General features: G+C 40.8%; 1 protein-coding gene across 2 annotated transcripts in view; it reads left to right on the forward strand.

Moving 5' to 3' along the window:
* The window catches only part of MALT1 (MALT1 paracaspase), a 53,329-nt gene that overhangs the window by 7,832 nt on the left and 19,195 nt on the right, over positions 1-26,302 (forward strand). The window contains exons 2-9 of one of the 2 annotated variants that reach the window (XM_070420375.1): positions 2,525-2,691; positions 12,716-12,837; positions 16,965-17,124; positions 18,818-18,996; positions 19,430-19,526; positions 20,404-20,436; positions 22,794-22,820; positions 25,508-25,540. In XM_070420375.1, coding sequence (XP_070276476.1) covers positions 2,525-2,691; positions 12,716-12,837; positions 16,965-17,124; positions 18,818-18,996; positions 19,430-19,526; positions 20,404-20,436; positions 22,794-22,820; positions 25,508-25,540 — 818 coding nt within the window. The remainder of the gene's footprint in view (positions 1-2,524; positions 2,692-12,715; positions 12,838-16,964; positions 17,125-18,817; positions 18,997-19,429; positions 19,527-20,403; positions 20,437-22,793; positions 22,821-25,507; positions 25,541-26,302) is intronic. The other variant, XM_070420376.1, reaches the window with a different exon arrangement.

Consider the following 26,302-nt stretch of genomic DNA (forward strand, 5'->3'; position numbering starts at 1 on the left):
TCTTCGTATTTCAAATCTTTGACTTGATTCTTGCGATCCTCTAGTCTGCTGTTGGATCTCTGTATAATATTCTTTATTTCAGTCAGTGTATTCTTAATTTCTAGTTGGTCCTTTTTCATATCCTCGAGGGTCTCACTAAATTTATCAGCGGTTTCTAGAAAATTCTTGAAAAACCTTATAACCGTGGTTTTAAACTCTGTATCCAGTAGTTTGTTTTCCTCCCATTTCTGTCGTGTGTGACCTGTTTTTTTTGTCTCCGCATTTTGGCTGCTTCCCTGTGTTGATAAAGTAGCTTTCTGTGCTAGGTGTCCTATAGGGCCCAGTGGCTCAGCCTCCCCAATTACCTGAGGTGGACACCCTTGGTGCACCCCTTTGTGGGCTGTGTGCACAATCTTGTTGTAGTTAAGCCTTGTTGTTGGTATCACTGGGAGGAATTGACCTCCAGGCCAATTGGCTGTGAGAATCAGCTGTGTCTACAGTGGGAGAACTTCTGTGCTGGAGACACCCTTATGGGCAAGACTTGCTTCAGTGGGGCTTTGGTGCTCACTGAGTCTGCCCCCTGAGTATGTCCCTTATGGTTCTGAGGAGTTGTAATCTGGATGGTCCCACTCTGACCACTGGGTACACTGGCTCTTGGATCTCTAAGAAGGTGCTAATTTAGCCTCTGCCTGAGGCTACCCAACAGGAGCTACGGAGAGATCTGCAGATTCCTCTTCTTTGTTTGGGGTTTGGAGGTGCCCAGATGAGACCCAGCTGTGAAGTAGTACAAGCTGCTGTGGGGCCTTGGGCCTTCTTTGGATGTTCTGGGTCTCTCTGACCCAGCTGCAGTTTGTTAGGTAATTTTAGATTGCAAAGGGCCAGGCCATTCATATGCAAAAGCCTCTGCGCACAGCTTGGGTGGGGCGGGGTCTCAGGGAATCAACAGGGCGGAGCAAACAGCTATGGCTGATCCTCAGCCCTGCCCCAAGAGGCCCCGGGTCTCAGTGTTCCATGGTAATTGCTGCAAGCACCTCTGAGAGAAAGCCGCCCTCGAGTTCCACCCTCTGCCAGACAGTCCAGTTTCTCCCCGTATGAGTCTGAGTCCCCAGAGACTCACCGGAACTGGAGTTCAGAGCAGTCGGGAGCTTGTGTCTCCCTCCCGATTAAAAAAAACAACTGCTAAGGGAGGCCAGGGGATTGTCAAGGGCGGGGGGGGAGGGGGGCGGAAAGGACACATATGTAATACCCTTTGTAATACTTTTAGCAATAAAAAAAAATAAAAAAATAAAATTTAAAAAAAAAAAAAACCGAGTCCTCACTTGCCAGCCCTTTCCGCGTGCGTCTCCGTATCTCTGCACTTTACTTCCACACCTCCTCTGAGTCTCAGTGTGCTTTTCTCTTTCCTTCTAGTTGTAGAATTTCCACTCAGCCAGCCTTCCTGTGGTTCTGGATGATGTCCGTTTTGTCTTTTAGTTGTAGTTTTGAAGTGGTTGTGTGAGGCAGCAATTTCAGGTGTTTACCTATGCCGCCATCTTGGTTTCTCTCAATTGTCTGTTTTTTTACTTGTTGAAAAAAATGAGTGCACATAGTAAAGTTCAATAGTACAAAAAGCTTTATAGTGAGAAGTGAATCCTCCAGCCATGAGCTCTGCTCCCTTGGTCCCTTCTCTAAGTCAGCACTGCTACCAGTTTCTTGGAGATTTTTCCTCAAAGTTAACTCTGTATATATAAGAACAAACACATACTCTTGCTAATTAAAATAGTATCATACAGGACATACACTGTTTTGTATCTTACTTTTTTTCATGTGAGTACACACATAAATACTCATGTTAATTTTTTCATTATATGTTATATAAGTACAAAAAAGAGTAGAGAAATATATCTGCTCTTCCTATTCCCAAGTTAAAAGTAAAAATTTTAATCAAAATCAAGGCCAGATTTCTCACACATCAAGTTTCTAGATTTCACTCATTCTCCTAATTTAGTAGCCATAGAAGCCGAGTTGGACATGGGAATAAAGAGGAATCCCTGGTGATGGCAGAAGAATGAAAAAAGAACAGTAGCATTCATAATGTAAATAGTTTTTCACCACTCAATGCCCTGTGATTTATTTTCTACAACACCTCTGGGTCCAAACATAGAGCAGGCATATTATCTAGTATATCTATCTATATCTATAGATATAGATAGATATAGATATAGATATAGATATAGATATAGATAGATATAGATAGGTAGATATAAAAGCCTAAGCGACCGAACGACCAGTCGACTGGTCACTGTGATGCGCACTGACCACCAGGGGGCAGATGCTCAATGCAGGAGCTGCCCCCTGGTGATCAGTGCACTCCCACAACCAACCTCCCGAGGTCCCTCCCCCGAGCCAGCCAGCCCCAATCGGCCCTGATCAGGACTGGACGAGATGGCCCCGATCACCCCCAATTGCCGGCCAGGCCAAGGGACCCCACCCATGCACAAATTCGTGCACCAGGCCTCTAGTATTGAAGAAAATTGTTAACTTGAATTAATTTCATTATTTTCAGTTGTCTGGACTTGGAGCAATGTTCTCTTAAGGTCTTGGAGCCTGAAGGAAGCCCAAGCCTATGTTTACTGAAGCTATTGGGTGAAAAAGGTTGTACAGTCACAGAGCTGAGTGATTTCCTACAGACTATGGAACACACTGAAGTTCTTCAGCTTCTCAGCCCCCCAGGTAGGTTTTTCCCTTGGGTATGTTCTCCAGGAGTTCATGGGAACAAACGTGGAGAGAACTATCATACTTGACCAGAAGAATTGTGTTAAATATTTTGGGCCCTGGCCAGTGTTGCTCAGTTGGTTGGATGTTGTCCCATGGTTTAGACTCCCAGTCAGGGCACATGCACCGGTTTTAGCTCGATCGATCCCCGGTGGGAGGCACACGGGGGGTAGCCGATCGATGTTTTACTCTAACATTGATGTTTCTCTCTCCATCTCCCTTTCCCTTCCTCTCTCTCAAAATCAGTAAAAATACTTTTGGAAAAAGTAAATGTATGGAGCCTCATTTCCCCCCCAAGTTGACACATATAAAGGATATATATAAAGCAAATACGGTACATAAACATAGATTGGATTCTGGTTCAAAAAATCAGCTATTCAAGACATTTGGGACAAGTGGGATAATTTGAATATAACCTGCAATTAGATATTAGATAGTAGATATATCTAATGTGATAATGGTATTGTACTTCTATACAAGAATGTCTTTATTCCAAGGAGATGCATGCTAAAGTATTTAGGGGTAAGATTTCTGTTGAAACAGTATAGCCAAAAAAATAAATATACACATATTTCTTGATATATATGTGTGTATATTAATGAGATCAAGCAAGTATGAAAAATATTCATTGTTTACGATTTTTGCCAACACGATGCTTTTGAAATGTTGATTGACTCAACCATGTGATTTTTTTTCCTGAGTATATCAATATTGAGTGAGGTTTCTCACTTCCAAAGTTAGACGTGAGGAATAGGAAACAGTGCCTGTCATCCACAACTACAGGTAGAAGTAGTCAACTACGGCAGTGTCGGGCAGAAGAGACCAAGCCGGCTCAGTCCTCTGATGGCAGCAGCACTGACACCTTCTTTCTCAGTTTGCCATTTAAAGCAAAGAAGCCAATCAGGATTTGGAGGGCCGTGGACTAAGGATTCCGTGCCCTCTGTTTTACATGGTTTTGCTGTATGCAATTACACAACAAACTTGTTTGTGACAATATTTTTAAGTTAACAGGATGAATGTAAAGTTATAATTCAGGTCTTATTTTTTACTTTGTCAGTTTTGGGGTTGGAGAAGTAAGGGCATGTGATAGTCGTGTGCTATCAGTTACATTGACCAGAAACCTCCGCTCAGATTGACATAATAAAGGCAGTATGTTGGTTCTTCTGACTGAGAAGCCTTGAAGCAGATTGGGCTTCAAGAGAAGAGGCAGGGACAGCCCTGTTTTCAAGGAGTTGGTTCATTTTCATTTTTGCTCTTCTTTTCTTATCGTTGACTTCCCCCTAAGACTGACTTTCTGCATAGGCACAAGATGTCTACTAGCTGTTCTTGCATTCATCTTTGTCCCAGCAAAAATCCTAAGATTCTTATAGTTAATTAATTTTGGTCATGTGCCTGTCCCTACACCTGTCACTCTAGCCAGGGAAATGGAATGTGCTGAACTGCCTGGCTTAGAGCCAGGAGTCCAGTTGGGTTGAGTCAGCTTTCCACAAAGCACACCAAACAAAGTCTACACATGGATCACCAAACAAAAGTGGGCCTGTTGGAAGGAGAAAGGAAGTAACAGATGCTGGGGAGGTTACTAAAATACCTACTACAAATGGAAAGGATCCTGGATTATGAGTCAGGAAACTTGGACTTACAGGTTATCTTCTGTTTTACAAGGCCAAATGCAGGTGATAAAATAGGCCTCCTATAAATGCCTCCTTTGTGTTATCTCTGAATTGGATGCTTGACGTGTTTCTCATTGCCTCTTCATAACAAATATATAGAGTAAATTTTATCTGACCTCCAGTTTTTTCCTTTTCAGTGTCTTCTTGAATTTTGATGAAAAGGCACACTAGAAATATTTTGTTTTCTCTTTTTGTAGTAATGCACTTTCATAGGAGAACTTTCATAGTTCTTATTTCACAGACAGTCCAATGATTTTTCTCTGATTGTCTTTATAAAGAGGTCTGTTTTGAGTGAGTAAGTTGATTGTCAAAGATGCTGTGAGCCCATGAACAGGCCTTTCAAACCTAAATGCAGGAAGCAGAGGAAGTGTTAGCTTTCTTTCAGTCTTGCTTTGCCATATTCCATTCCAGTGGTTAGTGGATGACAGCCAGAGATAGCCAAAGGCAATGGCTGTAGTAGAGTTCTCTGTTTTTGAGAAGCTGACCAAGTTTCTTTTATGTATTTGAGTAGTCCAGAAGGAGCTGGGCAACGTCTCCCCATCTCTGACTGGAGCAATTCCCTTGATTAGGAGCTAACTTCAGTGGTCCCTCACTTAGCATGAGGTCTGAGTTGAGGGTAACTCACACCAAGGAGCTTGCAGTCCGTGGGCTCTGACACCGGATTTGTTTTCTGAAGGAATACCACAGAACTGAGGTTGTACCCTCTTCTGCTTTCTCTCAAACTGGGCTTTTCCACAGCTCCTGGGTGGCCAGCTTGTCCCTCAATCTGGTCTTGCCTCTACTTTATTAGAGAAATGGCTTAGTTTTTATGCTTGGGTGGTGTCCATCCCCATTTTCTAGCACTAATTGTTTCCCTACTTTTTGTTTCCTTGGTCATCTCAGGGGGAGTTGGAAGGGGACAGGGGCTTTAAATAAATGTGTTGAAATTGTTTGAACCAAAGTCCATAATGTTTTTTAGACCTTTTTAAATTTTCATTAAAAAATCAAAAACTCTGATCCCAAAGCAATCAATATTGGTCTCTGTATCCTTAGTAAATGAAGGTAAACTTAGATGTGATGTTTTTATTTGTTTCTTTTGTTTCCATTGAACCATTTTGACTGCATATTTATAGGCTGTATCAGTTAGAGTTATGTAGATCATGAAATGGTTGCCAAGGGAGGAATGCCCTGATCTGGAATTGGTTTAGCAGAGGCTGGACAATGGCGGGTATTTAGAGAGAATTAACATTTTACATGTGGGTTTTATTAGGTGAATCCTAAGGTTCTTCCTAACTCCAGTTTCATGATGTTGCCATTTTATTTCATCATATATAATAAAAGCCTAATATACAAATTGTCCCCTCAGGCAGTTGTTTGACCAGGAAACCAGGAGTTCGACCGCTCACAATGATGTGCACTGACCACCAGGGGTCGGCACCGAACATGGCGGGTGTCAGCAATACGCTGCAATCTCTTGCCGGCTACCTGGGGGCAGGGGTGATGGGGTGGAGGTGCAGTGAGAATACGGGGTGGCCAAGCTCCCTCTCACTCCCCCTGCTATCCTCCCCCGGGATGCCAGGGCTTGCGTTCTGGGGAAACCCCCATGCTCAGGTGCAGGGCCCCTGCGAGGAGTCCACCCCGCACCCATGTGGTGGCCTCTTCCAGGTGAGCCAGGACCGCAGGGGCCGGTCGGGCTCCCCGGGGTTCACATAGGAGCTGCTCTGTGAGGCCGGCCCAGAGAGAGCGCACTGCCCGCCCGGCTTCCGTGCAGTGCCACTGTGTGGCTCCGAGGCCCATGCTGTGCCCCATCCCGTGGCGTCTGGCCACGCTCACCGCATCTCCGTGTGGGGACTCGGGTGCTGTGACTCAGGCGGAAGGGGGCACATGGGGGCCCAGGTGCTGCCCAGGGCCCAGAGGTCAGCTGGGACCTGCTCTTCCACGCCAGACGCTCGTGCTTCCTCGCTGGCCAGACCTAGGGACCGCACCCATACATGAATTTCATGCACTGGGCCTCTAGTTCATCATATAAAAGGTGCTTCACTCCCCATACGTATTGGGTGGCATGTGAGACTTCTTTTCCATTTGCCCCACCCCTTTTTTATTTCATAGCACTTCACTTTTTTCTCTAGTCCTTTGTAGCACACTCATTGTTACGTTTCTAATATCAATTTTAATTTTTCTATTACTTTCTTGTCTCTAAAACAAGAGCAAATATTGTTGAATATTATTCTTTAGTATCCAAAATACCTCTACTTCACATTTTATCTTCACATTGTGAAGGAACAGAAGAGTACTGTTCTGAACATTTAAAATTTAAAGGTGAGCAAACATTTGTGTGGAACATGAAGTTTCCAGAAGTTATCATTTGGCTAGAATCACAGTTATTGATAAAGGTAGATTAGAACCCAGGCCTGCTGACCCTGATCTGAACTGTGTCATTCCCATGACGCTGGGAAATTTCTGAGTTGTTTGGGAAACTTAGTTATAGATTATTACCTCAGTTGCCTCTTTGACCCATGGACTTCCATTTTTTTCTTCTTGCCAAATTAAAAAGTACTCAAATACTAGATCATATTTCTAAAGGACTTTTCTTGTTTCATGAGTGGCAGAAATTTTTGAAGTAAAAATACCAAGAAGTGAAAGGAGGCAAAGATGGAATGGATGGAATGAGGGTAAGGAAGAAGCAAAGAGATAGAAAGGGAGCAGTGAATGAGGTCAGAAAGAGTGTGTCTCCACACCAGGGTGTTCAGGGTCACTGGGCAACGCAGGAGGATAAGGGATGCGATGAGCCTAGGGTTAGCCACAGTAGGTGCACATGTGAATTGACTTAGAAGGACATACATGGACATACTTTGATTGTGTGATGGGGGCAGATTGTGAGAGGAAGGGGAATGGCATTTATTCTGCACACTGGGGCACTCTTCAATGATAGCTTAGAAATTTTCAGAATAACTTTGAGAAAGAGTTTTAGATGAAAACTGATGGAAAAATTTTTTGGTTCATGGCTTCTGAAAATAGATGGATGCACTGTAGTGGATACAATAGATCTGTTCCTGAGAAAGCTGTTTATAAATTACATCTATGTTTAAGTTCTTTGTGTGAGAGAATAACTTAAAGACACCAAAGATGAATCCATTATTCAACTCAAGAATTACCCTAATTTTTCTATGTTGGTGTATGTTGAAAGCACAATCCTCGTGTTCCATCATACCTAGTCAAATTCCCCCTGGCTTACAAGAAATCAAGTAACCTCTGACTTCTTTGCAGATGTTATCTGAAAATAGGCCTGTTTGCCAGGAAGCTATGTATTTGCCCCCCCCCCCTTTTTTTGTTTTGTTTTGTTAATTCTCACCCGAGGATATTTTTTCCATGGCTTTTCAGAGAGAATGAAAGGAGGGGAGGAGGGAAAAAGAGAGAGAAACATTGATGTGAGAGAGACACATTGATTGGTTGCCTCCCAAGCATGCCCCGACCAGGGTCTGGGATAGAACCTGCAACCCAGGTATGTGCCTTTAACCAGGAATCGAACCCATGACCTTTTGGTTCGAGGGCCAACGTTTTAACCACTGAGCAACACTGGCCAGGGCTTCATTAACCCTATAAAATAGGACTTTCGTATGCCTTGGTATACCCTACACAGCACTGTGCCATCTTCTTTCCTTACCTTTGTTCAGCACCTCTAACTGTGGGCAGTGCGAGGGTGGTTACAGGTTGAACATGGTTCCCTGTCACACAACACTCTGTAGGAGGAAGGAAATATGTGTGGTTAAAACATGGGAGGTATTATGACTTCTCTTCTTTATTAAGGCGGTTTCCAAATCACATTTTTCCTTTCAGTTCTCAGTCTTTGAAGCAATAGATAATAAATACATGTATTTGCTTGCTTGTTGAAGACTAGACAAGTAAAATTGTTGGTACAGGACAGACGTGTAAACTTTGAGTTTGAATGTACATTAAAAATCGTTTAGACTTGTCTCCCACACCAAGGAAGGATACCTTTATTTTTTTAAATATATTTTTATTGATTTCAGAGAGTAAGGGAGAGGGAAGATAGAAATATCAATGATGAGAGAGGATCATTGATTGGCTGCCTCCTGCATGTCTCCTACTGGGGGTCGAGCCTGCAACCCAGGCACGTGCCTTGACTGGAATCAAACCTGGAACCCTTTAGGCCGAAAGCTGACGCTCTATCCACTGAGCCAAACCAGCTAGGGCAAGGAAGGATACCTTTAAAACATTCTGGCCCTATGAGCCCTTTCCACTAATGTCATTCATTCCTTGCTAAGTCACTCTAGGGCAGTGGTTCTCAACCTTCTGGCCCTTTAAATACAGTTCCTCATGTCGTGACCCAACCATAAAATTATTTTCGTTGCTACTTCATAACTGTAATGTTGCTACTGTTATGAATCGTAATGTAAATATCTGATATGCAGGATGGTCTTAGGTGACCCCTGTGAAAGGGTCGTTCGACCGCCAAAGGGGTCTCGACCTACAGGTTGAGAACCGCTGCTCTAGGGAGCAAGCCATTTAACTTCCATTGCGCTTGTCTCTTTTCTCTTTGTATAACAGCAGAGAATATTTGCCATGGTAAGTTGAGAAGCACTGTCATGATGGTAAGACATCGCACACTGCCTGACATGCTCCCTCCAGTCAGAGAAGCTCACTGTGGGGGAAGCTGGGTTAGCATGGGAGGGTCATTAGCACTAGGAATTGAAGGTGGGGCCTTTGGGATGTGATTAGGTCATGAGGTGGAGCCCCCATGAGTGGGATTAGTGTCCTTATAAAAGGGACTTAAGAGAGGACCCTTTTCCTTCCCTCCATGTGAGATCACAGCATGAAGACAGTAGTCTGTGAACCAGGAAGTGGGTCTTCACCAGACACTGAGCCTGGAGGGACCTTGGTCGTGGAGTTCCCAACCTTCAGAACTGGAGGAAATAAATGTGTGTTGTGTGTTGTTTAAGCCAAAAAAAGAATCACTGAACTATGTGAGGTGGCAGATGTGTTAATTAGCCTGATTTACTTGATTGTGGTAGTCATTTGACAATGTGTACGTATATTAAATCATGTTGTACACATTAAATATATACAATTTTTACTTGTCAATTATGCCTCAATAAGCTTAGAGAAAAAGGAGTCACTGGGATAACAAAAGTATGAGGATTTTAAAGCCCAAGAAAACCCTTATTTGCATCCTGGTTCTGTTATTTTAACAGTGGAACAAAGAAATCATCTCAGGTTAAATAATTTAACCAAGTTAATTTACTGAAAATTACTTAACTTCATTTTCATTGTAACGTAGATCTAATTAATATCTAACTCACATGGTTATTTTGAAGGTGAGATCAAAATGTCTGGCCCATATAAAGCAGTCAGGAAATTGCTGCTACAGTAATTGTTTTTATTATTGTATATTCTTTCAACAAATACGTGTTGAACACTGTCATCATGCGCCAGGCGCTGTGGTATGCGTTGGGTAAACTGGTGACTAAGAAAAACAAGGTCATTGCTCCCGCAGAGCTTACAGTTTAGTAGATGAGACAGAAATTAAGAAACAGGGGTTTCAGGTGATTAGTGCAATGAAGACCACAAAGCAGAGTGTATGTAATAGAGAACCAGGTGGAATAGCTCATTTAGAGACGTTTCCCAAAGAAGCTGGAGAATCTGCCATGGAACAGTGGGGCTGGAGGGAAAATCCAGCAGGGGACTAGTAAGTGGAAAGGCAGACAATAGCGTGTTTTCCGAAGGAAAGAGGACCAAAGTGGCTGGAGTGTGGTGAGCCAGGAGGAGGAGAATGGTAGGGACGAGGTCAAAGAGATCCATTCATGAGGGCTTTAGGGTATGGTAAGGAGTTTGGATTTTTCTAAGTACAATGGGAGGGCAGTAGAGGATTTTAATTGGAGTCGTGATTTGGATTAATTCATGTTTTCAAAATACATTGGTCTGCTGGTTGGAAGTGAGGAAACAACTTAGCAGGCTGTAACAGTAGTTTAGTCAAGAGCAGATGGTGGCTTGGGTTAAGATTATGACATTGAAGGTGATGAGACCTGGAAAAGCTTAACTACAGGACCTGAATATAAATTTCATGTGGAGAGTGACGAGGAAGGATGGATTCAGGGTTGCCTGCTAAATTTTTGTCCTGCATCGGGCACATGGGTGTAGGCTGGAAACCATTCTCCCAGTGATGGGGAAGAGCACAGGATCTAAGGGGGGTGGGGGGGTGGTACACTGTTCAGGAAGGAGTTGGGACATGCTAGGTTTGAGATGGCTATCAGACATCCACATTTTAAATCCAATTTAGTCACAATTCCTGTATTTTTCAGAATAATACTTGTTCCCTTCTATTGTTGCAACTTTATTTCCTCTTATCTCACCTAAACTTTGAAATTCAGAGTCTCTGAATATTAAAGTTGTGCTGTAAATCTCTCCTGGCATTAAAATACACTTTTGTGAATTCGCTGGCTTACATTTCTACCAAACGTGTATTACAGGATTCGGAGAAACTGTTATGTTATCCACCCTTGCTAACTTGGCTTCAATATAAAGAATTACTCTCCCCTGGCAAAAGTTTTAAATTCTTTTTTGAGAGGCTCTACTCTATTTACTAAAGATTTTCTAGGGTTTCTCCTGACCCTTAAAAGTAATAAATATTTACTCATTTTGGATTTTGGTCTTACGTGGTATCTTTCTGGCATGATTTCACATACCTATTTTACCTTACCTGCGATTTTTTTCCGTAGAAAACTTGGTACTTTTGATGTATTAATATTGCTGATATTTAGACTAACTCCTCTTAAGTTGTAATCTTGTTTTGTTCCTTTGGATTAGTAGGTTGAGAAGAAAAATAAACTGTCAAGAGATCATATTAAAAATAGAGGAGGAAAGAAAATAAAAGTAGGTGCAGGAAATTAAGTTCATATGTTTTTTAATCCTCACCCGAGGATATTTTTTCCATTGATTTCTTTTTTTTAGAGTGGAAGGGAGGGGAGGAGAAAGAGAGAGAGAGAAACTTCAACATGAGAGAGACCCATCGATTGGAGCCTCCCACTGGTGTCCCGGCCGGGGCCAGGAATTGAACCTGCAACTGTGGTACATGCCCTTGATGGAATTGAACCTGAGACCCTTCAGTCTGTGGGCCAACCCTCTAATCACTGAGAAAACCGGCCAGGGCAATTTAATATGTTTTGATGACCTTTTCTCCTTCTTTCCTAAAAGCCACCCAACCCAGTGTTATGTGTTATAACCTTGGCAAATGTAAAATTTCCTAACTTTGATTTCTTTTGTGTCAGTTATCTGTTGTTGCATAACAAATTACCCCAAAACAAGTAGCAGCCATCGTTTCTTCTCTCACCCAGTTTCTGAGTATAGAATCCAGAAGTGGCTTTGCCGGGTGGCTTGGGCTCCCATTGGGCCTCTAATGTGATGGCAATCACGCTGTCGGGCAGGCTGAAGCCGCCTGAGGGTTTCGCTGGGTTTGGAGAATCCCCTTTTCCGGTGGTTGGTTCACGTGGCTATTGGCAGGAGGCCACGTTTCTTTCCCCACTGGTTGGGCCTCTCTCGGGGCTGCCTGAGCATCCCTGTGCCATAGCAGCAGGCTTCCCTAGGGGGAATGATTGAGAGCTGGGATGGAGGGTGGGGAAGGGTCTCTTTTCATTATTGACTCCAGGATTTTCTTTAAACTCCTGTCAAAAGTTTTCCAAGTTAACATGCTGGTAGTCATTTCTCAAATGAGAAATGTTTGTATCACTTGTATCAAATTTACATCCTGCTCTTCTGGTTGTGTATCTTTCTGCTTACAGAATAATTGCCATTTTAATACTAAATCATAGCATTGGAATTCAGATGTCTTTTGTAAACAGTTTTAGTGGCATTTCAACTCGGCACTTGTCTTACTAACAGTGCACTCAATTGAAGTTCCGGCCATATGTGCATTTATGACCAAATATTCAAAGAGCCAGCACTGAAAACCATGTTGTGACTGCTGCCTGGCAGATGTCTATTGCAGGGTGCATCCTGATTCAGATGTGTTAGAATGTGGAAAAAATATTTCTAAGAATTGAAGAAATATGACAAACAGTTTTCTGCCCCAGTTGTGAGAAGTACAACAGATCAAAGTTTTCTGTGGGCAAGTTTCTTTCCTCCTGGTTTTACAAAGACTGGAACTTCAAAAACCCAGAATCTGGTGGCGGGGGGGATGTGAATGGGCAATTTGTTACAAGGATGAATATGCAGGTTATTTCCAAAATACTTCTTCTTTTTGTTTTTGTTTCGGAAATATAAACAAGGAAAACCTCTCTTTTGTGACTTTATTTACTTAACTTTTTTTTTTTTTTAAGGAATAAAGATCACTGTAAACCCAGAATCAAAGGCAGTCTTGGCTGGACAGTTTGTGAAATTGTGTTGCCGAGCAACTGGACATCCTTTTGTACAATATCAATGGTTCAAAATGAATAAAGAGGTAATTTCTTAGTATTTTTTAATTCCTCTATTATAAGAAGACAGAATGATAGAAAATGAATTAGCATTGTTAGGCTCAATATGTTTTTAGAATTTTGATCTGACAGATATTACTGTGTTATTACTGAAGTATTCAAGAATCTTTATTTTGGTAATGCAATTCCAAAATTGTCTTCCAAATAGATTGTAAGCAAGAATAAAACCAATTCTCTACTCTAAAAATTGTGGAAAGTAGGGATTACTTGAAGCAAGAATGTGAACAAAGAGGAAACATCACCAGAGTATTCTAACATAGCTATAGAAATTCTTTAAAGACTTCCAAGCTGGCATGGAAGGCTAATGCAATATTAAGTATTCCACATAATTATATTGTCAAAAGATGGAGGCTGTTGTGAGATTCTGAAATAGAATCAGGAGTCTGGAAGGGGGCATGTTTTCCTCTTGGGGAAGCCTTGTATCCCTGCTCCACCGAACAAATAATTTAAAATCACATATTGAGCCCAGCCGTCATGGCTCAGTGGTTGAGCATTGACCAACCAGGGGGTCATAGTTCGATTCTTGGTCAGGCACAAGCCCAGATTTCGGGCTTGATCCCCAGTGTGGGGCGTGTGGGAGGCAGCCTAACAATGATTCTCTCTCATCATTGATGTTTCTATCTCTCTCTCCCTCTCCCTTCTTCTCTGAAATCAATAAAAATATGTTTTAATAAATAAATAGCCCTAGCTGGTTTTTCTCAGTGGATAGAGCGTTGGCCTGTGAACTGAAAGGTTCTGGGTTTGATTTTGGTCAAGGGCACATGCCCAGGTAGCGGGCTCGATTCCCAGTAGGGGGTGTGCAAGAGGCAGCTGATCGATGATTCTCTCTCATTATTGATGTTTCTATCTCTCTCTCTCTCTCCCTCTCCCTTCCTCTCTGAAATCAATTTAAAAAAATTTTTAAGTAAAAATAATAAATAAAATCATATATTGGAATTCTCTTTTCTTAAAAGTTCTTTGTGCCACTCTGCCACTGGGGAGTTCTCACTGGTCTGGCTGACCCATGTTGGTCTACATTTGCAAACCTGAAACTAAGTTAAAGATTCTTTCTAAGATTGTGATCTTTCCTTTAATGGGGTCACTCTGCCTTGGAAGCAATGTGTGGCTTTATACAATTTTTTCCTTCCAGATCTCACACGCAGGTAAGGGAGAGCAGCTGTGAACCGTAGTAAAAAGACTGCATGTAGGCCCTGGTGCTAGACAGGCCCGTGTTGGACCCTGGCTATCATTACCAGCAATGTGAATGCTCATCATTGGGCTTGTGAGAATTTAATAGACAGGATGTTCTATGTGCCCAGGCTTTCAAGAGATGGTAACTATTTTACCATATTGTCTCTGTTGCAAAGTTGCTTTTATTTTCCTAAAAGACTTTTGCGGGAGAAATAATGGATAAAAGTACTATATTACATATATCGTTAGTAAGTTACATCCTGATTTGAGAAAGTCAGAAGTGGAGGGCTGAGGAGTACATCTTAGATTTGGAGAGTGGTAACAGACTTGAAAGCTCTGACGAGCTGACTTTGTCAGACTGTTCTGACATTTGCAATCTGTTTTAGGAGCTGTTGGTTTACAAGTACTTGATGAGCATGTGCCTGTGCCAGACCGTGCTCCGAGGCCTGATGATGGAGCACTGACACCAGGGCCCTGCCACCCTCAGCAGGGAGAGGCAGACAGTACACAAGAAATAAATTTCTTAGCTAAGAGCTGTGAGGACAGTAAACAGGGTGATAGAAAGTGAGAAGCCACTACAGGTGTTAAGCAGAAGGAATAACATGATAGGATTTATGTTTTTAAAACACAGACTTACTGCTTGAAGGAAGCAAGAAGACCAGTCATCTAATCCATGTGCCAGATTGGAATAGAGGTGGTTTGGACCAGGGTGTGGCCTCAGGGGTGGATTCAAGTGGGTCAGTCAGTTCATTTTAGAGATAGAGTTAGCCAAGCCCCATAGATTGGCAAAAGAGCAGGAGGAAAGAAGAAGAGAGATCAAGGATGACCCCTGGATTTTTTAGTTAAACATCTGGGGACATGTTATGTACTGAGGTGTTGAAGATTAGGAGAGGATTGATTTAGGAAGAAAAATCAAGAATCAAGATTAAGTTTGAAATGCCTGTTTGACATCCAAATGAATCAGCTAGTCAGTTTGGATATCTTGGAAGATGACATTGAAGTGTCTGTAGTGGAGGAGAAACCAGTAAGGAGACTAAAGAATCTGCAAGAGAGAGAAGAAGAAAACCAGGAGAGGATGGTACAAAACCAGGAAGGGATGGTCAGCATTCTCAGTGCTGCTAAGAGGGGGTGTAGGCCAAGGGAGAGGCCTATTTGGGTTTTTTGTTGTTTATTTAAGACACAAGAAACTAGAGTATGTTTTTGAAAGTGAGACAGTAAAAAAGAGAAATAGAGGCTCAAACATAGAGAAAATTACAGGAGCAAGGTCAGAGAGGATGGGACTGTCAGTGAGAAAAATTCTTTTTCTCTACCCTCTTATGTTCAGTCCCTGGAGGCCTGTGAATTAACTGACAAAATCCAGATGAAAAAGAGAAAACGTTTATTCATATGGGAACTTACAAAAGAAGTAACTCCATGAATGGTTAGATTTAGAGGCTTATATACCTGACTTAGTAGGGAAAAGAGAGGAGGAAGAAAAGGCCTCTCTGGGAAGAACAAGTGGGTTTCTTAAGGAAATGCAAAGGGATTTATAGAAGAATAAATGGGAGACAAGAAAGTTTGTGACATTGGTTATTCGTGTAGGTGCAAGTGGTCTTTCCATTTTCTTCATGGCCATAAAACTCCTCTGGAGAGGGGATTTGTAGGTTCATTCTTGGGTCTCCTTCCTGTGAGTAAAAGCTGCCCTGAAGAGCGAATTTATGGTAGCCTCATTTCACAGAAGTTTCTGCTTTTAGTGAGAAAAGGGAAGCTCTGAGAAGGCTGATTTATGCATTTGTTAAATCCCAAATGTCTTCGGCTTGAATTAATCTTTATACCAACTCTGGGGTTCTGAGTGGATCCCCACAGATCCTAAGCCCAAGTAGCCTTTATTATAAAGGCACCTTTTTCCATTTCTACAGGAGAGGAGAGAGAAGTTGTAAATAGGTGTGCAATTTGGTGGCAGGAAGAGGAAAGAGTTTGTCTGAAGTCAAAGGCTGAGAGAAGTCGGGTTGCAGTAGGTTTGAGGAGAGAGAAAGTATACATAAATGGTCTGATAGGAAAGCAAACCTCTTAACCTGGCATTTACCGTGGTAGGATCGTCAGGCAGTGCTTAGTGCACCCCAGTGGTCAGATCTTCAGCAAAATGCTCATGCGCTGGTGCAGGTCCTGAGAGGGGAGAGAGTTGAATTCAGTTGATTGAGGTTTGGAGAGAGAAGGCCGAGCTTGCTCAAGTACTTTGCAGGGGAGCTGATATAATAGAACCAGGCACTTGATTAAACTCCATGACAATGTGCAGAGTTGGGTGGTGCTGATAAATTGATGGGGGCAGCAAAGGTGAAATAAACCTTAATGTGGGGACCGAAGCTTGGGAAACCCTTGGATGGCCATTTCTCCCCATCACTGATATGCTTCCCATAGCTCTGATCCACCCCGACCTTGAAAGAATTGTACTGTATTAGAAGTGTGTCCTCTCACAGGGTTTCACAGATGAGGACATGGGTCTTGAGAGGAAGTAACTTGCTCATGTACTAACAACTAATTTGGCCAGAACTGAAATTAGTAGCCAGGCCTAACTCTCCGTGTGCTCTCTACTTCATCTTGGTGCTTGTCATGTCATACAGCTACTTTACTCGTAAATGTTGACATTGAGGGTTCTTTAAATACCAACAATTGCACAGTTTTAGATGGCAGAACAATACTTTTCTGTTAGTGAGTTTGGGGAAGATATATGGAAGAAAGCTCTTTAGTTAATGAATTTGTAGAAGACCGTAAGACTTCAGTCCTGAATTACTCGCAATGTTACTTGTTTTTTAAGTAACAAATAGTCTAGATCTTGGAAAAAAGATATGCTTTTCAAAACTCCAAAGACATCCATTTTGTACAGCACATTTTATAAGGTGTGTTGCTGAGTCATTCACTGATGTTCTCTGTCATTATTTCACAGATTCCAAATGGAAATGCATCAGAACTTATTTTTAACACAGTGCATGTAAAAGATGCAGGCTTTTATGTCTGTCGAGTGAATAATAACTGCACCTTTGAATTCAGCCAGTGGTCACAACTGGATGTGTGTGATGTCACAGAACTAACAGAAAGCTTCCAGGGTAAGTAAGTTGAATGCTGAAAAGGAAATTATCTTATTTTCACTTATTTTAAATGTTTGCTTTTAAATAATTTCAAGTATCAAAATATCACAAAAAGCTCACATATGTACTGCACCCAGTATAAGGTCGGCAGTTGTTAAGATTTTATCCTGTGTACTTAGATTCTCTTCTCTACGGATGTATACGCACACACACACACACACACACACACACACACAAACAAATACCTTCAGATGACAGAACTCTTCTCAATCTGGCCCTGCTGATGACCTCTTCCAACTTGGATTTGAATGTCTCTGGTTTTAGAGGAGGAAAAAATCTAATACAGTCTTGCTCACTTTTTAAAAATATTTATTTTTATTGATTTCAGAGAGGAAGGGAGAGAGATAGAAACATCAATGATGATAGAGAATCATTGATCAGCTGCCTCCTGCATGCCATACTGGGGATCAAGCCCACAACCGGGGCATGTGCCCTGACCAGGAATCGAACCATGGCCTCCTAGTTCATAGGTCAACACTCAGCCACTGAGCAACACCAGCCAGGCACAGTTTTGCTCACTTTACAGTTTCTTCCTACACTGTACATTTTTCTCCCATGTGTATTACTCCTAAAAAATCGTGTTGTGGAATAAAACTAGAGTGGACGTTGACATAAAAGGGCATATAGTATATCATTTGCTGCAATAAAACATTTCATTGAACTGTTTTTCTACCCTTTGTCATTCATCTTTTTAGTCCAGTAACTGGTATTGATCAAGGAAAAATCAAATCTACTCTAAAGAGTAACCATCAGACACTATTTTATTTATTCACACACATAGTCAAGACCATATCCTTTGTCATTTTTGCCCAAAAAAAGAATAGGAGGGAAACAGGCTTTTGTTACTAGCCTGACTCATTCTTCCCTCTCAGTTTAGCCTTTCCTACACCTAAATAAATAAACCATCTCTAAAAATAGTCATGATTAATTAAGAGAGTTATTTATCTTTCTAGAATATTTCTGTGCATGTAATAAAATTTACTGTGGTTATAAATACAATCTTATTCATTCAGCAAATATTATTAATCACCTGCAATTTGTGAGACTGAATTTCATGATGGAGACCTGGTATTGCATAACATTGACAAGCCCTCTGTCCCCAAGGAACTTAAAGAGTAACAATGAGTGTTCAGTAAATGATGTTTTCTGATATCTGCCTTGGGAGGAAATGCTAGTGATTATCCATCCATATTTATTCAGTGCTAATAACAGAACTCCTTTTTGCAATAAGTTAAATCAGAGTGAAGAATGTAGATCTTTCTGTGAACGTGAATGTCACTCAAGATATTAATAAGTTGTTTGCCCCCTCCAGAGAGATTCTGTGGCCAAACACATTTGGAAGCCACCTTAAGCTCTTTTCCCCTCTTACATGCACAACGCATACTAACACTTTGAAAGCTCGACAAGTTCTGCAATTTAAAAAATCTGTTAACTCCGGATTTTCTGAATGTATTTGCCCACCACATTCTTTTATCCAGACACCATTTCTTAATATTTCTAAAAATGCTGTAGTTTTATGAAACATTGCTATTAAAGATTGTAAAAATGAAGGATGAACTTGAAAACTAATTTACTTTTATAAATTATAGGGGAAAATTTTATTTTTAACTTAGAGATTTTATGTTTAATGATGCTTTTCTTTTAATTTAAGGAAGTTCGAATGGCATCTCTGAATCCAAGTTGCAAATCTGTGTTGAACCAAGGTCCCAAAAGCTGATGCCAGGCAGCACATTGGTCCTGCAGTGCGTTGCTGTTGGAAGCCCTATTCCTCACTACCAGTGGTTCAAAAATGAATCACCCTTAGTGCATGAGACAAAGAAGATATTCATGGTATGAAATTGGTTTTCGGGGCATTTTTTGTTCTAATAAGTAAAATAAACAGTATAATAGAAAATTAAGGTGAACATTAAAATTCATCTTTGTAGAGGGTGTTTTTATGTTTTCAGTATTTTTGTTTCAAGACCTTGTTATTTAATATTAATTGACTTGTATATTTGCAAAATTTCCAGAAAATAACACCAGCCCACATCTAAGGGCTTATACTAAAATGTCAAATGTAGTATTACACCAAACTCATCATAATTGGATTTATTGTGTCATTTGCTAAAATTTATTCTTAATCTAATGAATGGCAATAATTCAGCTGTCTAAAGCATTCTGAAATTTTATTGTAAGAATTTTTTAAAATACAAAGTAACTTTTTCTCCAAGCCAATTTAAATTAAAATTGAGGAGGAAATGTGTGTGTTCTGATATTGATATAGGTGCCTTATGTGGAGTTGGAACATCAAGGAACCTATTGGTGTCGTGTACATAATGATCGAGACAGTCAAGATAGCAAGAAGGTAGAAATCATCATAGGTAAGCAGTGTTACTCAGTGTTCTGACAAATGGAGTATAATAGAAACTATATAAAATAAAACACTTAAGCAGTGGAAATTCTACTAATTACCCCCTTCTACTTAATGGTGTGATAAGTATCAGGCGTTAACATTGTACATATAGATATTTGAGAGAACACATACTAAATTCATAATCTAGCTTTATATACTACTAGAGGCCCGATGCATGAAATTCGTGCAAGGAGCTTGGCCCTTACAGCCCGGCTGCCTCAGCCAGCCCTCACCGCCCCGGCTGGCCCTCGTAGCCCCTCGCAGCCCCTCGCAGCCTCAGCTGGCCCTCACAGCCCCTCACAGCCTCGGCCGACCCTCACAGCCCCTCGCAGCCTCGGCCGACCCTCACAGGCCTGGCTTCATCTGGGAGGTCGTCCGGATGGTCATTCTACTGTTCGGTCTAATTAGCATATTAGCTCTTTATTATATAGGATGACCAGATAGTACTAGAAAAATAGTTTTTTATTTAGACTTTTTGGTTATTTTTGAATTTTACAGTTTATTTTAAACATTTATGGCAAAAAAAAATGTATTAAAACTTTAATTATAAGAACTTGATTTCATGGAAAAAGATTTTTAAGAAAACATTTTTAAAAAACAAACATCACAGATATGTGAAGGAAAGAATGATCAATCAACAATCCCATTACGAAGTACATAATTTGGGAATTTGTTTTATTTGAGCTTAATGCATTTATAGTTATGTTGTTAATAGTAAGAGGTGTTGATGCATATGTTGGTTTGCCAACATATTTCTGTGATACTTATCTCTCTGTTTGCTTGATGGCTGCCCTTCCTAAGATCATGAATTACAATATATTCACATTTGTTTTCTCTGGAACAAGGAAGAACAGATGAGGCAGTGGAGTGCACTGAAGGTAGTATCTTTGGTTTGAAACCAGATATCCTGCATGCTGGCTCCTCTTGGGACTGGTGGCGTGCTCTAGCCTACTGAGTGCAGTAATGGAAAAAATACTAGCTATAAGAAATCATTTCACTCGAAGGATATTGTATCTTAGTCTTTGAGGGTTTGTAAAGTGCCACAGACACTGCTAAACTGACACATTATTAAAATAACTACTACTCAGTTGATTTTCTATTCTACTAGTATATAAAAATAAACTTCCTGCATAACATCTTACGAATAGCAAACATTTGCAATTAATTCTTAATGCTAATTTTTATCTTTATAAAAATTGTGAAAAAATATAGATTGCTATATTGTCATGGAGACTTGTTCAGATTTCTTATCTATTCTTTAGCCATGATAATATGCCTCTTTTTGAATGTAGTTTTTCTAAAAGTTTCAGAACAGATTATTATTGTTTAACACATGTTTTATCAAATATTAAATACTCAGTTTGTTTCAATATAAAATTGATATGACCCATTTTTGAAGCTACAAGGCCATCTACCATGTCACCTTTACCATAATATATAAAGAGAATTGAAAATCTCTTTCAACATAAGTTTCTAATTTGTTCTAATTAACCAAAACATTGTACATAAGTTGTAATAAGTAAATTTTAAAACTTAAGTTCCCTCAGTATGATATCATATTGTTTTACAAAATTCGGTTTGTGGATAGCAAAGTATTTTTTCAATTTCTGCCTCTTTAAACTATAACCTTAGGCTCTACTTGGGAAAAGAAAATCATGTTAAATCTTATGTTTCCTGGTTTTCTTGTTCTTTGTATCACTATGGTGTCACTCTGAAATACTGTAAGTACTATTTTCATCCTAATACATAATTGTGAATGTGATTTCTCTAGCATAAGACGATTTCAATCCTGTCGTATTTGGACCCTTTTTGAGGGAAGCTACATGAAGAAATACTAACCAACTCCTCTTTCTTTTCTTTCCCCTTTTTTGCCTAATTGCATTATTTTGAAAATTTCCTAACATTGGAGACTTCTAAGAGTAAATAAATAAATAAAACCAGCATTGCTGTTTTGATTGGCTTCAGGGTGATGCTTGTAAATTATCACCTGTTGTGATGCTTCTTTATCTGCAAGATTCTCCCTATAATTTTTGTAGTAACAAACACACTGTTAAATAATAATTTTCAAATAAATCTGTTCAGAACACTTAGAGATGAAAATCCAACCATGAAACTACTCCAGAAATTTCAGATGGAAAAATTAGACCCAACTTTTTTTTCTAAAAGATATATAAAATTGAGACCTTTTATAATTGGTGGGTTGACTCATGTCATGAAAAGTGTCATAATATCATACCTTTTTTACCCATGGAACATGATGTTACTGACCTAAGTAATCAGAAATGAGAGAAGTCAGTAAGATAAAAGGGAAAAGAAATTGTACATAGCCATATACTCTAGCTCATGCTACTCATTAATTGATTTTATATCTCATATAAGAATAAGTTCTACCTACCATCTTATGAATAGTATAACAAAGATGGCTATAATGTCATGATATTGGCTTAGATGATGTCCTTTAGCCAGGGGGTGCAGGTTGACAATTCTGAAACCACTGTGCCTCCAAAAGCACATTACACCAATCTAACCATGAGAAGAACATCAACACATCCCACCTGAGAGACATTCCACATAATACCTCACCAGTAATTCTCAAAAATGTCAAGGTCATCAAAAGCAAGGGAAGTCTAAGAAGCTGTCACAAGAAAGAGGAGCCTATGGCGACTTAAGCAAATGTAATGTGGTGCCCTAATGGGTCTTGGAACAAAAAAGAACATTAACGCTTATGACAAATATACCTTCCTAACATAAGATGTTAAAAATAGGGAACTGGTGTATGGGTGTTTACCCGAATTCTATATTCTCTTCACGTTAGTTCTATAAATCTTAAGCTGATCTAAAATTAAAAGTTTATTTAAAAAGAAAAGATCATTTGAGATTAACTAGTTTCAAGAAGTTTATGATTGAGACTACAAACAGACCTAGCTCTTGACTGCTTTTGTTCCATAATTGGACAGAATACCTAAAACTTTGAACAAATTGTGAATGAATCTGTTTAGCCTTTTGTCACTTAATGAAAGTAATAATGGCTTAGAAGTCCTAAATGATATCCACAACATTATACTTTCCTATTCAGTTTTGCATGGCTTCTGATAATATATTTGAAAAGTTTTAAACTATTGAAACATTTTAACATGATTTAATAACTCAAAACCTTCTTTTATTAGCCTTACTATTTGTGCTAAATTGGCATTTAAGCTATTTAAAGCTAATCTATTTTTTAATTGAATTTCAGATGAATTACATCATCTTGGGCATCCTGGTGAGTAATATAAGCATAAAACATTAGTTTTATATTTTTAAGTTATTGAATATAATAATTTAAAGATACTATAGATATTTTTGCTTTAGTAGTACTGGTAACATTTTTCTTTATTAAAATAATATGATTTAGAGTTGAAATTAGTACTTGCATGAAATACAATTTCATGCAAGTGAAAAGATTTAAAATATTCTAGATTGTAAGACTATATAAGAATAGAAAAGTATACTGAGGTCATACAAAATATGAATGCATTTTTTATCATTGTGAACTAGTCTATATCATAAAAAGACAGTTAATGGGGGAAGTGAGTAATTTTTCATTTGAAAGACAAGAAGCAGTCTTTAAAAGAGTAACAGGGTAACAATTCTGAACTTGCCAGACCCCTGGAACATTGTTCAAAGTTGCTCAGTCATAGAACATACCAGAACTAGTTGGGTGAGATGTCTTTATTTGAAGTAAGAGGTATGTTAGTGGGAATAATAGCCTATCTAATAAAAGAGTAATATGCAAAATAACCATCACTCCTCAGTCCGTCACAAAGATGGCTGTGGCCACAGAACTAGAGCAAGCAGGAGGCTTGCGTTGCCCCTGGCAATGGAGGAGGCCAAGCTTCCTGCTTCTCCTGGCTGGCCCTGAGCTCCGCTCAAGGCTACAAAGTTTCAATTATAGAAGATAAATAAATCCCAGATACCTGCTTCCAGCCTGTGTGGCCTCAGCTCAGGGAGGGGCTGGGAGCCTCAGTTGCCAGGGGCAACCCAACCTGGGCTCAGCTTAAGGCTACAACATTTCAATTATAGAAGTTAAATAAATCCCAGATACCTGCTTTCAGTCCGCGGCCATGGCCAGCCTGAAAACGGCCATCAGGCAGGCCCTTACTCAGGTTGGCCAACCAGTAGGGCCCCTCAACCCTGAAGGGGCTGTGGCCAGCCTGCAAACGGCCATCAGCCCCTCACCCAGGCTGGTCAGGCATCCCAGCGGGCCCCCCCGCCCCCACTCTGAAGGCGCTGTGACCAGCCTGAAAACGGCCCTCAGCCCCTCACCCAGGCTGGTCAGGCACACCAGCGGGACCCCTCCCACCCTGAAGAGGCTGTGGCCCACCTGCAAACAGCCATCAGCCCCTCACCCAGGCTGGCCAGGCACCCCAGCGAGACCCCCCCCTACCCTGAAGGGGCTGTGGCCAGCCTGCAAACGGCCATCAGCCCCTCACCCAGGCTGGCCAGGCACCCCAGTAGGGCCCCCCACCCTGAAGGGGTTGTGGCCAGCCTGAAAATGGCCCTCAGCCCCTCACCCAGGCTGGTCAGGCACCCCAGTGGGACCCCCACCCTGATCCGGGACACCCTTCAGGGAAAACCAGCCAGCCCCCACCAGTGCCCAGGCCTGTATCCTATATAATAAAAGGGTAATATGCAAATTGACCCTAACAGCAGAACAACTGGGAATGACTGGTCACTGTGACACACACTGACCACCAGGGGGCAGGCGCTCAATGCAGGAGCTGCCTCTGGTGGTCAGTGTGCTCCCACAGTGGGAGCTCTGCTCAGCCACAAGCCAGGCTGACAGCTGCCAGCACAGCGGTGGTGGCGGGAGACTCTCCCGCCTCCTCAGCAGCGCTAAGGATGTCCGACTGCAGCTTATGCCTGCTCCCTGCTGGCAAGTGGACATACCCCGAGGGCTCCCGGGCTGCCAGAGGGATGTCTGACTGCAAGCTTAGGCTCAGTCTCCTGAGGATCGGGCCTAAGCCAGCAGGTGGACATCCCCCAAGGGGTCCCAAACTGCGAGAGGGCACAGACTGGGCTGAGGGACCCTCCCCCCCAAGTGCACAAATTTTTGTGCACTGGGCCTCTAGTGCATTATATAAATAAGTAGTTGGTCTGTAACCATTAAGAAATTGACTGTTGGCAGGAATGTTCATCCTTCTTCAGCCAATTATTTTTTTATTGATTTCAAAGAGAGAGAGGGAGAGAGAGATAGAAACATCAATGATGAGAGAGAATCATTGATTGACTGCCTCCTGCACCCCCACCCTGAGGATCGAGCCCACAACCCAGGCATGTGCCCTGACTAGGAATTGAAACGTGATCTTCTAGTTCATAGGTTGACACTCAACCACTGAGCCATGCCGACTGGGCTCTTTGCCAATTTTAATCAGAACAGATGTCTAAACAAGTTCAGCCAAAGAGAAAGCATTAACTGAGATGACAGGCAGAGTAAGAGTGAGGACTCTGGCCCTAATCGGTTTGGCTCAGTGGGTAGAGCGTCAGCCTGAGGACTCAAGGGTCCCAGGTTCGATTCCGGTCAAGGGCATGTAGCTTGGTTGCGGGCACATACCCAGTAGGGAGTGTGCAGGAGGCAGCTGAATTGATGTTTCTCTCTCATTGATGTTTCTAACTCTCCCTCTCCCTTCCTCTCTGTAAAAAATCAATAAAATATATATATTTTTAAAATCCTCAACAAAAATGATAGCAAACTGAACCCAACAAATTATACAAAAAAAAAAATGTGGGAATCTTAAAATCATAAGTTAGCTATTAGAAACCATATTCTGTTTTTTAATGCCACTGACGGTATTCACTGTTTTTATGTATCTCTAACCCTGGAGATAATTTTATATATATGTATATATATATATATATATCATCATGGATAATAACACCTTATTTCTTTGCATTTTTATTTTCTTATAGATAATAAAGAGCAAACAGCTGACCAACCTTTGGGTGAGTAAAGCTTTAAAATACCTGCTCAAAATATGATTATACATATATCTCTTTTATGGTGAGCATAAAGGAATTTAAGCTATTTCAATTTGACAGCTTTTATAAATACTTGAATGATATTGAGACCAAATGGTTTATTTTGGATATTTGTAAAATAAATTATAGAACAGGAGACTTAAAATTATTTTGAATTCAATTTCTGGGACCAAGTCAATTTCTGTAGAATGATTTCTTTGTTTTGGCAACATGCAAACAGACATGTATGTTACATAGAGGTGAGTAATACTATCTTTCGGTGGGGTTAGATTAGAAAAGCAGCAGAGAGGTTGCAGTAGCTGTTCTGTATTTTGTAGTATAAGTAGGAGAAGAGCCTTCCAAACAGAGGGACCCTGAAATCCTAAGTGCTAAGAAATGAGACTGTTGAATTTGGAGAACTGCAAGTAACACACCTTGCTCGGAGCATAAAGAGAAGGAAGCGAGAAAAGAAGGGTGAGACTAGATCTTCAGGAGCCGCGTTTCTCATTTATGCCATTGGAAGGAACTTTTTAGTGGAGGAGTGAATGAGATGTATCTCTCCCAAAGCCAGTCTTGTATTGGTGTAGAAAGTAAAGTAGTTAGAGATGTTTTGCTTAGGAGAACAATTAAGACACTGTTGTAATAGTCTGAAGAAGAAATGAGAATCTAATCTAGGCTTATCAATGAGAATGCAGAAGACAAGAACAAATTCAGGAGATCTTTAGGAATCAGTAAGCTTTTTTGTCA

The sequence above is a fragment of the Myotis yumanensis genome, unplaced genomic scaffold, assembly GCF_028538775.1.
Source record: "Myotis yumanensis isolate MYYU_CA2020_CCGP unplaced genomic scaffold, mMyoYum1.0.hap1 SCAF_7, whole genome shotgun sequence".
In the NCBI taxonomy this organism is placed as follows: domain Eukaryota; kingdom Metazoa; phylum Chordata; class Mammalia; order Chiroptera; family Vespertilionidae; genus Myotis; species Myotis yumanensis.